The sequence below is a fragment of the Pyxicephalus adspersus genome, chromosome 5, assembly GCF_032062135.1.
Source record: "Pyxicephalus adspersus chromosome 5, UCB_Pads_2.0, whole genome shotgun sequence".
Classification (NCBI taxonomy): domain Eukaryota; kingdom Metazoa; phylum Chordata; class Amphibia; order Anura; family Pyxicephalidae; genus Pyxicephalus; species Pyxicephalus adspersus.
The window spans coordinates 21,705,062-21,718,845 of NC_092862.1; the positions used below are offsets into that span (position 1 = coordinate 21,705,062).

The window sequence follows — 13,784 nt, forward strand, 5'->3', positions numbered from 1 at the left end:
ATATATATATATATATATATATATATATATATATATTTCTGACATTTACCTGGTCCATTAAGGAAATCTTTTATTTGTAGTGTGATGAATGGGGGAGGAATCCCTGTTTTGGCATTGGCTTCTCCTGCTGCTGTCTGTAGCCAGATTTTGGTGTAATCAAGGCCTTCTGGCAAGGTCTTTCCAGCATCTGCAAAAAGTAGAAAAACAAAATATACTCTGAAAATGCTTAAGAAATGACAAAAACATAGGATAAAACACTGGAACCAAAAGTCAGTTACCAATATTGATAGAAAAGTGACCAATTACAAAAAGAATTCCTTATAAAAATTATGTTCTTTTTTCTAAAATAGAAAATAGGGATAAAATAGAACAGTAAAACAAAGAATTATCTTCCACACCTAAAGTAAACCTTTGCTGACAAAATATAGAGCCTGCCATTGATCATTTGGCATACATTAGACTGCCATTTGCACATACATTACCTTGGGAGTTACGTTTACATAATGGCTTCAGTAGTTTGATTTTGATTACTGAATTGGGAGTTTTGACTTTACTTTTTTTTGAACAAACTTGCTGCAAGTCAGTTACACCAAGCATTAAGGCAAGAAAGCCAAGCAAAAAGCATTCTTAGAAGAAGATAATCAATGGCAGATTGAATATTTTTCCTAGTGCAGGCTTACTTTATTGTCTACTAGCTGATTACCTGGCCCTGGCGTTGCCCAGGTATTTTTTTATTGCAATCTTATATTATACAGGAAAAGAAATTAAAAGAAAAGAAATTTAATAAAGACAAGATTTTCTTGTCTACGGTGTTGTTTCATTTTTTTGCCTTTAATTGCACTCGGCCAATTGCCTTACGTTTTCTCAAAGGCATTATTACAGGCCAGAAATTTGTAAGAGTACAAAAAAAGGATGTAAAAATATAAGCAAAAGGCACACTGTCACTGAGCAATACATACATACATACATTCATACATGCAAATATACCTCTGACATATACCACACCGCTGTACAAAGATCAGAGGCATACTCACATGAGTCGGAGTCATATGTCTAGCAATTCTGGTTTAAATGTCTCGATGCGTTTTCCTAGTGATGACATACACACATACATCCAAATATTGCTCTGACATACAGCAGAGCGCTGTACAGAGGAGCTGACACTCTAATGTTCCCCCCACAGTCACACACTATTATTATACATTTATATACCTCTGACATAAACCACAGCGCTGTACAAAGATCAGCGGTGTCATATGTCTAGCAAGTTTGGATTAAATACCTCAATGTGTTTCCGAGTGATGGTGGATAGCAAATTTGGTTGAAATGCCTCCATGCGTTTCCTAGTGATGACATACTTACATACATCCAAATATACCTCTGACATAGCACAGCGCTGTACAAAGATGACAGGTGCACTCACATGAGTCTCAGGTATATGTATGGCAAGTTTGGTTGAAATGTCTCCATGCGTTTTTGAGTGGTGGTGGATCATACATACACACATACATGTGTACATACATCCAATTTTATATATATATATATATATATATATATATGTAAACAGTTTCAGCCAGTAGCAAAAAAATCACTGTGTTTAACTCAATAATAGATGCAAATACAAAATTAGGAAGGTGCGATTGATCTTATCTTACTTTGAAAACTACAGAAGTGTCCCTCCTTCCCATTCCCTTATCTCTAGAAGTAGTGGTGCTACAATATAGCATTGACAAAAGCAAGCCTTGCAGGGTGTGATGCCTGTATTTGACTGGTGTAAAGAGTTTTATATACTGTGCACAAGTGAGAATAAAGAAGAATAAAGCAAGTCATATTTCTTTGTCAAGAACGTGAATAGATGATTGTAGTTTTTAACTTGTGGTTCTGAAAAAAACAAGCACTGCAAAACATTTTTATAATGTACTTTGTATTAGCAAATATGTTACTACTCATTGTCATTGTCCTGCATCCTCTAAATAGAGGTGAACATTAAATCCAAGAAAAAGGGAAAGCAGTGTTTGTATTTATTTGGATTGCAGTGAATACTGGGCAGCTGATACAGCACAGGACCCCCATTCCTATCGACAAGGTATGGCCATAGGTGTTAACTGCAGAACCAACCTTGTACAGGCACACAGTACTTGGAATTTCCCTGGCCAACACAAGCACTTGATTATAATTAACATTTTTCTGAAAGTAGTTGCCTAGGGTATGTACATTTTTAATACTACTGCTACTATTAATTACTCATTAAGGTTAAATTTAGCTTTTGAAAGGGGTGGGGGGACCATGACTTCTTGGAACATTTTAAAGTTTATAACTATTTTAACAGAAGACAACACTCATTGTAGAGAATAGTTAACCTTCAAGATTTTAGATTGATATCAATGAACTGCTTTATGTAACCTACTAGTTTATAACTGTAAATTTGTATGCTTACCATGTAGGTCAAAAAGTTATAGGACAAATTGTCTTTTTAACATAATAGTTTGACCAAATTTACAATTTGGGTCTAAAACAATTGCCTTTAAAGTAGAACTAAACTTAATTAAGAAAAACATGTGAACCGTGTACAATGCCGGGTATTCCAGTGTAACTTTGGCTGCCAGACATGAATGAACTCCCAAGTGAATGCATTGGAGTTACATCAATTTGACCTAGCCAATCAAGAGGGCTGAAAGGGAACTGGGTGAAGATGTCGGCACCAGTGATGAAGTGAGAAGAGGCGAGTGTAAATAAAAAATTGTGATAAGGCAAGTAGGTTTATGTAATTGGAGAAGGGACATGATCTGTTCCTTTTACAATACATAACCTGTCTGCTCTCAACTGCTCTTCTACCAGTTAAGTAAGTTCTGCTTTAGGAAACTAAACTTTAGATGAATATGTGTTTTGTCTAAGCGAAGTCTATCTGGATGGCCTGGTGACTAATTTGAGGAGCCTAACAAGCAGTGAAAAATTATTTTAGGTCTGTGAATGTATTCAAAACTACCTTTAGCACCTAGAAAACTGCTGAGAGTGCAGATTTTACCTCCAGAACCCTTTATCCAAAATAGGCTTCCAAATATCAAATAACCTATTTTTATTCCTATAACCTATTTTTATTCAGAATGAATCTGAACAGAATCTTGCGGTTTATCGAGTCTTTAACCCACTAACCCTACCAATGCCAAAAGCCCACTTAGTCTTTAACTTCAAAAGCATGTAGCCATTTGCAAAGATGAATGTAAATATACTGGACAATATCCAAGCCCTGCGAGCACCTTGCATTATAAAACTATTTAGAAGGAATAAAGTCTTGAACTGAAAGCAAACTCTTTCTACAAATAAACATTTGAAATGTAAAGTTCAAGCTGCCAACACATTTTACTTATTCTATATATTTGTATAGATTCATTATTTGTATTTAGTGTCTGTGAATATTCACTGCCACTGGGGCCAAGGGAAAACTGCTCTTTATGGACACAATTAGTTATGTCTTTAAATCCCTTAATAGTCAATGAAAGCTCTGACTTTAGCCCCTGAGACTACCATAGTCAGTAACGTTTCTGATTTGGATATGCAAAATTGTAAACAATGTTACAAATATTTAGGTTTCACTAACTCTGGCAACTAGGGATCAGCATGTCACAATCTTTTTAAAGCCTGCGGGAATTCACATGGACCTATAAATAACTTAATCCCTGTCTTATTGCTGAAGTAAATGGATTTACATAAAATACACCCATAGTAGTAAGAAATAGTACTAGCATGGCCTCTATGGGCATATTAAATGGCGGTCGTTTTGATGACTATAGCAGAAAACCACCAGCTTGCTTCATGAACCTAATGAAAACCTGTGCTTTCCTGTCAATGACAAAACAGGTTCACTTTAATTCCTCTTCAGCATACACTTACTTTACTTTATATTTGAGCCCTGTTCATCCTAGAGGGAATCAACTAAAGGTTTAATGGTTATTTAAAAAGCAAAATAAAATGCACTACAATAAACTGAAACTTGTAACAATCAGTAACCTAGAATAACTTCAAAAATGTTTATAACATTATTCTGATGGCTCAAAACTGGTCAGTGTCAGCTGCATGACAAGGGTTACTGCATACTGTAACCTCATCATATTTCTCCACCATAGAAGAGGATTGTAAGGAAGATGGTAAACCCTTTTTGCATACTGTAAGAATCTAGGCCAGTCCATGCATTTTCGCCAAACAGATTAGATGCTAATGTTATTCAGTCACCGGTGCCTTCCCTAACTTCAGTTTGACTATTTCTAAACTGACTATTGTTATATCTTTGAATGGCCTTTCTGCTGTATTTAATTTAATTTTAATTTTTCATATTTCTCTTTCCTGTAGATCTTTTAAATAAGCAAATGCTGCTGGGGAGAGGGAGAAAGAAGTAAACCTTCTAGATTGTACTTCATGGGACAGGTTCACTTTAAGTGGAATAGTTTAATACATTAAAATACATTACTTATGTTGATAAATCAAAATCAACATTATTTCCTGCAGCCCTATGAATTTTTGCAGGGTAGGAGGGTACATCATCAAAAAAGTCAGGCAGTTGACCCAAAAGCTTTTCTGCATTCAGTGCATGTGCGCAAGGCCTAAAATAAACCCTTAGGCATCTTTTTACTTCAAAGGATTTCTTACAAGCTGCTTTTTTATTTTTCTGTGCAACAAAATCAGAAAGTTTTGCTTATTCCGCAGTTATAAAGCAGCAGCTGAAATAAGTACGCAATACCGGCTTAAGAAATGCTCATCGGAAGCAATGTGCAGTAAAGAGCACCAGCCGCTAAAATGGAAGAGCAATTGTAAACCACTTCTGAGGCTGCCTCTTGACCTCCATCAAACAGAAAATAATAACAGTAGTTGAGGAACAGAATTTGTCTCTGTAGGAGTTTCATTATTATGAGTTCATCTGAAGTTCTGTGTACCGAATGTGGAATAACTCACAAGTTCCTGCCCACAGCTAAGATAGGCTGCCAAAACAAGCTGCCTACTCTGTGATTAAAGGTAAAACATCAAAAAATGTACAAAGTGTGCATTAAAAAAAAATAACATCAAAGAACATTTTTTTAATTCTGGAAGACAGCAATAAGGATCCTTATAAGCTTGAAACATGCTGTGATCAATGACTAAAGATACCTTTCTCAGTTGTGCTTTTCTTTCATATTATGAGATGACGAAGGACTTCAACTGTGTTGAAATGCCTTACATACCTCTGTTTTTTTCACTGTATAATTTATTAAAATAAAACTACACTGGACTGTAAAAACATGATGATGTTATAAAAGAAGATATGGCAACTACTAAAAACAATCAAAGTATATAGTTACACCTTTCTTTAGACCAGGAGAGTTTTAGGGGCTGCTAACCTAAAGAAAATACCACTCCCTCCACTACATTATGTTGTCTTGCATCTCGAGAAGTGTGAGGAAGTCTCCTAAATAGGACACAGACAAAAATGACTAAAATTATAGGAGTTTTCCCTTCTACAACCCAAAAACAGAATTATAATTTTATCAGCTTCTGACCAAACTATCAACACAATATATGAAGATGTGTGATTGTGGCAGATACATTGGATCTTAAGTAACTCTGGAGCGTGATGAAAACAGACTGATATGAATTGCTCCATGTAACCTGCAACAAGGTGTGGAAAAGTTATAAACATACAAAAATTTCCATATTGCTTGTAAAGTGATATAACATTTTCAAATCCTACAGTACAGTCTTTGTGATAAAGAACTAAGGCTTTCCCCTCAAGGTAAATATTCCATGTAATACTGGACTTCCTCTGCAAATGATTTGGTGGAAATGACCTTGATGCTTCTCTACAAGAAAATCTCTTAAGACAATGTTATTTTTAAAGTAATGTAATTGTAAATAAAAGCTCCTTATCGTTCATGAACTATGTTTTCACAAGCTTTTAGAAAGTGATATTGGGTTACTATATTATTTTGCACTGGCAAGTGCCACTTTAAAATGTTAAGTTTTGTAACAGAAAACATATGAGCGCTTAGGTTTCACAAAAAAAAATAATTGTTATTGCAATATCTGTTTATAATATATCTCTTCGACTGTATAGTTTTATTTTATGGATACTGAAAAAAGACACTTTCCTAACAAGCATCAAGGGTCCGATTTCTACAAAAATGTTCAAGGTTACCTACTAATTGCCAAGGTGTACAGTCATGTGATACTGTCAAATGCATGTTTAATCTAGACCTTTAGCTAGGCTATGGACATAAATGTACTAACATATTCTTAACAATTAGTATGTCAGCTTTACAATCTTTCTCAGTGACCTCTGCAGTCAAAAAGGAGCTATTCATCCTTAACATTCAGAGCAGAAATAATGATGCCAGCCAAAGCTGTTCTCTCTGCAGCTCACCCTCTACTAGAGATAATCTCCAGCTTGTTTATATAAAAAATTGGAGTTCTGGATAGATGCTCATTCACTGTATGGTAGAGTTGTACAAGTTTAGCTGAGCTGCTGTAAGAACAACTTGGTGTAAATTATACAAATGTGTAGGAAAATTAAAGTTTTTGTGTTATTTTTTTTTTCTGGACAACATATGAGATATAGTGAGGAACATAAGCTTACGTAAGAGCTGATAAGCTATGATATTAACTTGTTTACCATATCAAACCACTTTTGTTTGCTTTCACTAATATGCATACCTGAACATTTGTATTCTGGATCCACTCCTTTAAGTAGTGCATCAAAGAGTGATATTTCCACCTTCTGTTTTCTGTGGTGGCAGCTAATTAGCAAAGATGGCTGTGACACTGTGAGATGAAGGAAAGGTTTTAACTGTAGATCTCCAGTTCCTCTTCGGCCAGGCTGACGGACAATAGTGATGCCCAGAGCCTGGCGAGCCGAAGATCTTGTTGAAGCATGAAGGCGCTCTAGAGAAAACAGGCCAGCTTTTCCATTCACTGGAGAAGAGGGGTTACTGGTCAAAAGGTCCTCAGCTGTCAAGGTGGAGATGCCTGACTGAGTAGATTTGTCCAGGACCTCATCTGTTTCTGTGTTTGTTAAGTTCAGGGAACTTTTTCTGACATTCTCGTGATCACTGCTGTCCATCTTTGACTTGGACACTGAAGAGCATGAGTAGGTCATTAAGGATATGCGGCTGGCAGTGATAAAAATATCAAACGGTATGAAGTTAAGATTTTTTACAATAGATGACTGTTTGGACGGCCGTACAATTCTGTGATGGCTTGTACCACTTTGGGGTTCAATTTGAACTATTCTTATCTTCACACTGTCACTACCAATGCCACTGTCCTGAGCACCACTGTAGCGGGAGGATGTGTCTGCTGTGCGACCTTCACCAACATCTCTTTTCTGTTCCTGTTTTGAAACCTAAAAAAGATGGCACATAAAATAATTAAAAGAAAAAATGGAACAACAATTTCTTTTTAAAACACCTTATCATGGGTTATTTGGTCTTTTATTAGGTCGTACTTATGATGATGAGTAAATGAGTTAACACAACCAGCTTTTTACTTTTCATCTGTTTCAGTTAATCAGATAAGGGGAAGTTGAATTTTGTATGGTACTTTTGCTACTGTATCTTACCTTAATAAATAGGAAGATATTTCTAGGGATATATAAAGGATTGGACACGCAATGGCAAAAATATAATTCTTAAACAATTTTACAGTTAAACTTTATTAGTTAACAGCTAGTATTTGAGATCAAATGGATGGCTGCATGATGGTGTCAGATAAAGAATGTTCAATAGGAGGTGTGTGTTATGAGGATGTAGGGATTTGTGGTATTTAAGACAGCAAGAAAAAGGAAAATGAGTGTACATGCATCAACAATTTTCATAGATATAAATTTAAAATGCTTACAACCATTAACTTATACTACATCAATGCTCATGGACTTCTACAGTTTAGGGGACTAAGACTGTAAACACAGGCCAGCCAAATAAATATTGCTCTTAGATTTCAGATCAAGCTTGAATCTATTGGTGGCCCATTGTTTCAATAAAACAAATTCATATAAAGCTCCAGTATTTGACCACACCAGGTATAATAGCCATTTGTGTGAAATCAACGAGATGAATGGCTTACTTAATGAAGCAACACCTCCATTAATTCAACAGATCAATAGAGCGTATGTTTTACTACAATCCTAAAGTGTAAAAAATGTGGGTTTCACTCGACGTTGATTTATGATGCACGCTTCTGAAACTAATTGAGTATATTAACATTCTCCCCAAGGTACGGTGAAAACAAAATATGGCAATTAGCAGGAATGACTACTGGAAAATGAGGAGCTCAGAAAACAGCCCAGGGTTTAACTGCTGCTCAGTGAATGCCTGGTAGTCACCTGTTCTGCCCATATACAAAAATGTCCTGAGCAAAGGTTTTGCCTTTGGGTTAATCCTTGTGATTATTCAGAAAAAAAAATGAAGGAATAAAAAGAAAACAAATAAAGGCTGCATTTGTGAAGGGAAAAAACTAAAACCATTCTTCTGTAAACAAGTACCATGACCTGGGCATTAACATCAAACATGGAAAGAGCAGCCAGTTGTATGACTAGAAAGGAACCATTTACTACTGAGTGCTAGAAGGAGAACTGTACTCGTATTCCTCCTATAAACCATTTAAAGTAGACAATAAAAGTTTTCTTTAATTAGCTACTGGTGTGCATTAACATGAATATGATTAAACCATAAAAAACAACTGTACATTACTCTCGTACCCTCAACCAGATGGTTTGAATTACCCCATTTGAAAATGTACTTTAAGCCTTCCCTGCATACATGCATACAAAAACTACACACACACACACACACACACACATATATATATATATATATATATATATATCTCGACCTTTTGCTTTTAGAGAATTAACTACATATTACTGCAGAGCAGGAGATAGTATTTCAGACCTCCAGGCATATATTAAATATACTGGCAGAACATTAGACAAAATGCTTGACTTATTAGATACTTCCTATTCTAAACAGTGTCATCAAAGTCTAAAAACAAAATTCATATAAAAGCAGCACAAAGCTTCCACATATAACTAGTGCCAAAATCTCTCTACTTTCCAGTTAATGAGGAAAGGATGTGTACTCTTAACATATGAATGTAAGATTTTCCAAGCATTCATGTTAGGAAACATGGCCTATTGGTTCCATATGGTGAAGGTTAAATTAAACTGTATTGGTAAAATAACCTTTACGATAGCTGGCATGATAAACAACTAGCCAATGGATGCGGGATTTATTTGGTTCAACAATAGAAAATTAGGACAGCAAAGATTTTTGTCTAGAATGAACAAATGTCCACAAGATAAAGGTAGTATACTGGGTACAATTTGAGAGAGAAGGTACATATACAGCTGTTTTACATAACTGCGTTTTTTTTCTTAAATGTTAATTTTTTTTAGATAATTTGTTCAGTAGAAAGACCGACAAAGACCAATTACAAAAGACAAGAGTAAAGTATAAACAATATGTACAAAACTTGCGAGATGTACGTCTAAGATTGTCATATAAAGAGTATCTGGATATGGAATAAAAAAAATATATAAAAACTCATAGTAATTCTGCCAAATCAGATAACCCAAGGCCCTTGTGACTATACCCATCGGTACATCCGCTAACACCCTAAAAGTGAAACAGAGGGGGTACAAGGTCTGGGAGAAGAGTAGGATAGAAATAGAGTGAGGTAAAAGAAATAAGTAGAGAAAAGGGAAGGAGAAGGTTAGAGAAGGAGGTGGCAGACAAAAGAGCTTAGCAGGACTATAGAACACATTGACCCAGCCACACTCCGAAAAGTGCTTGTCCTGGTGCCAAAGAACTAGCCAGCAGCCCCCAAAAGGAGAAGATGGTCCAATGTGGCCCAATGTGCTTTCTGTTTATCAAGTCAGTTTATAACCATGCTGACAGTTGCTCCATTTACTGGACTTTATACATGCGTATAGATCAGGGATGGCCTAGGGGAAGAGTGGACTTCCACTGGGCCGTGATAAGGCATCTTGCTGCTGTAAGGATCTGGGTAAGTAAGTTGGAGACTGCCCATACTGGAACATTAAGTAGGTGAGTCACCAGATCCAGTCTAATCTCTATTTTTGCCAAGCAGAACAGGAGATCATTTACCTCCTTCCAATAATGTATTATGCCCGGGTGCCAACAGAAAGTGAGGAGAGATTGCTGCTCATGGGGAAAATTGCCTGTAGTTTGACCGGAGTGAGATAGTAGTGCAGACGAATCTTATAGGTATTCTTATAGAGTGTGCATACCAAGGTCTTATGTGTCCTGCTCCAGTTAACCTGCTTTAGTTCAGTTGAAAGTTCCCGAACCAATATTGACCATATAACTAAGTTTTACATGTACATATAAGGCAGCGAAGACAGAATACTTAGGAGTCTACTGATAACATTTTCTGGTTATTAAATGCAATGGGAGGAGGGGGTGTTATTGTGGGTGGGGTGATATTAATAAAACTTAGCTCAGAATCCCTAACTTTTTAGAATAAGAAAAGTTAGGAATACTACAAATAGTCAAAAATAAAATAATACAAGAAAATTAATGTTTGCTAGGGTAGAACGTGTGGATGGTGGATCAGTGGAATACGAGTCATCACAGGAGAAGAGGACATCAGAAAAGTACAAGATGTCCAGCCAAAGAGACATTAGAAGTGGTTGAAGTTTCCAGCATTGAAGGGTCAGATGTCAGCAGCAAATAAGCTGCTGGGAAGAGATAAAATACATATCATTGTGGTGTGAGATTTAGGCGAAACGAATGCTAGCAGGTGGTCACTTTAGATACTTTTCAGTATTCAGACAGACAAACCAACCTTACTGGTGTGATGAGAGGACCAGAATTTGATAAAGCTTCTAAATGTACTTAACTAGTTATTGGCATTTACAGAATATCTATATGTACACACACCCTGACACATTTGAACACCCTTTAAGTATAAAACCCATGTCTTTTTGTCCACCTTACTTTTTTGCAGACTGATCCAGAACATATGCTTGCATGCCATCACATCTATGCAGCACAGATGCCTTAACATTTTTGCAGAAAACAATTACTTGATTGCTGCAAATACCTTCAGGGTGGGTTTGTAATTGCGGTACCAGAAGAAGGAGCAGTGAAATAAAGATACATCTGAAAAAATAAACACTGTTACAGATGATACATGGTGAAATGCATAGAACTGTGCTCTGCCGTGACTCACCAGCAGCAGTGGAATCTCTACCCACATCCATTTATAAAAAGCCTATCTTGTTACAGACACTCCTTTTGCTCGGCTGCCAACATACACAAAAGATGTGAAAACTAGAAAATATTAATTATGAGCTGGGATAAAGAAAACTGTGCTAAATCAAATTTGCCACCTGAGATTTCCAATAGAAATAGTTCATGTTTGTTCTCCCACCACATGCCAGTAATTCACATAATACATTAAAAGCAAGCGATTCTTTGTGGCTTTGCATGTTTCCAAGTGAACTGGACTAAGACCTCAGTTTAGAGAATGTTACAAGCCTTTAGGGAACTGCTGGTGTAATTGACTTTATTATTAATGTGAGCTACGTAAAAACAGATTATTGAACTGGGTTAACAATTTATTAATTTTTCAAACAAAATTTAAAATTATTATTTTTTTATATAAATGGCATTTTTTTTAATCAATTATTTTTACTTTCATATTTTCTACTTGTTCTTGGATTTGGATGCACTTGAGGGGTTCTATGAGTCTGACAATCAATGAAGCATTCCAGATGAAGAAACAATTAGTGTCATTGAAACACATGGACCTTGAATATTCTCCACCAGGGAATGTTTCAGTGAATCTCTGATTCACTGCTTCATAAAAAGACCCCTAAACAAACTCTTAAAAAATGATTATAAGTAATGGAAATGAAGCGTTAAAAGGTAGTATTTTTCATAGTTCAGTGTTAAAGTATGAGTTAGTGTCGGGTAATTGTCAAGATTGATGGTTGGATTTAGAACTGCTTCTTTACACTTTTAAGTTTATATGAATGTATTTTTAAAATATTTTTATTTTTGCAAGGAAGTATCTATAACAAATAGTTTACAGCAGTACATTTTCCAATACAGAGCTTGGGATTTTAGAATTTTTACAGAAGGTCATATCTAAACTAATACAGTAATTATTCTCAAGAAGCCTTAAACAACAATAACACTGGGGAAAAATTTTGAACACGTTTTTTGTTGACTTCAATTTTTAAGCTTATTTACACTAAAATAGGTATATGCGGATTCTGAAAGTGCAGTTAGTTTTCAGGTCAGGTTTTTTCTCTACGGCTTATTTTATTGGGATTACTGTAGCATGGATTTGTATAGGCTATTCATTTACACCCAAGACAGTGTGGTCAGAGGTTGTGCGCTGCTCTACATGGAGCAAAATTTATTTTTCTACTTACGCATGTATTTCCTTTCTTTCAGATCATGTCTTGCACTGCTGTTTTTTGTCTTAAGTGCCTAAACAACCCTGATTCATTTTGTTATATCTGTGTCAGTTTCACCATTCCCAGTCAAAGGGTGAACAGCAGCACATTTGTAGAGCAAGCCTATTTGGCATATTTCAAAGTAAAACTTGGCCCCAAATAAGGTGTGCAAACAGTGTGTCAAGGGTTTATGGATGTGGACAAAGGGAACACGTGATAAGATGCCATTTGGTATACCTATGGTTTGGTGACAGCCAGAAGGATCAGGACAACCATCAGGATATAATAGGAAAAAAAAATGTAACAGAGTATTCTAGTCTACCATCGGCTATACGCCCAGTGGCTCATTCAGATGAAATCCCAGTGCCGGTTTTCGTTACATTACCGTCTCTTGAAGAACATGACTACGGTGATGAACTAGGTGACAACAATGATGAAGAGTTTGAAATTGAAAAGGACTCGTAAGGGATTTGATCAGCATGAGTTGAGTGATTTGGGACTAACAAAGAAGGCTTCAGAACTCCTAGCATCAAGACTGCGTGAGAAAAACTTACTTGAAAAAGGAACAAAGGTATCGTACTTTCGAAGCAGAAAAATTGTAATTCTGCAGTACTTTGGAACTGACAGTGGCTTTGTGTATTTCCATAACATACCTGGTTTAATGAAGGAATTGGGAATTTCAATCTATAAATCAACTGAATGGCGACTATTCATCGATAGCTCAAAGTGGAGCCTAAAGTGTGTCCTCTTTCACAATGGCTATATATTTGGGTCAGTCCCAATTGGCCATTCAGTTTCTCTTTGTGAAGAATATGCAGACATAAAGAGAGTCATTGAGTTGTTGCAATATCACCACCACAAATAAGTTATCTGTGTTGACCTTAAAATGGTATGCTTCCTTCTTGGTCAGCAACGTGGATACAACAATTATCCCTGTTATTTGTGCATGTGGGACAGCAGAGCTTGTGAGAAGCATTGGGTGGAAAGGAACTGGCCTCCAAAATCTGCCCTAAAACCAGGTGATCCAAAAATTCTACATGAACCACTTGTTGATAGAAAAATTAATATATTCCTGCCTCTGCACATGAAACTGGGTCTGATGAAGCAGTTCGTTAAAGCTTTGACAACGGAAGGAGACTGTTTCCAGTACCTCATTTTGGCATTTCCTAGCCTGTCATTTGAAAAAATAAAGGCCGGTGTGTCCACAGATTCGGCAGCTCATCAAATATGAACATTTCATCAGGAAAATGTCAGAAGTCGAAAAGAATGCTTGGTTATCATTCAAAGCCATTGTCAAGGACTTTCTTGGAAACACATGAGCAAACAATTACATGGA

At 36.2% G+C, this 13,784-nt stretch overlaps 1 protein-coding gene across 2 annotated transcripts in view; it reads right to left on the reverse strand.

The window, feature by feature from the left end:
• The window catches only part of VPS13B (vacuolar protein sorting 13 homolog B), a 520,025-nt gene that overhangs the window by 140,761 nt on the left and 365,480 nt on the right, over positions 1–13,784 (reverse strand). For both annotated transcript variants that reach the window (XM_072410846.1, XM_072410847.1), the window contains exons 34-35: positions 6,679–7,366; positions 50–187 (exon numbers count right to left, since the gene is read on the reverse strand). In XM_072410846.1, coding sequence (XP_072266947.1) covers positions 50–187; positions 6,679–7,366 — 826 coding nt within the window. The remainder of the gene's footprint in view (positions 1–49; positions 188–6,678; positions 7,367–13,784) is intronic.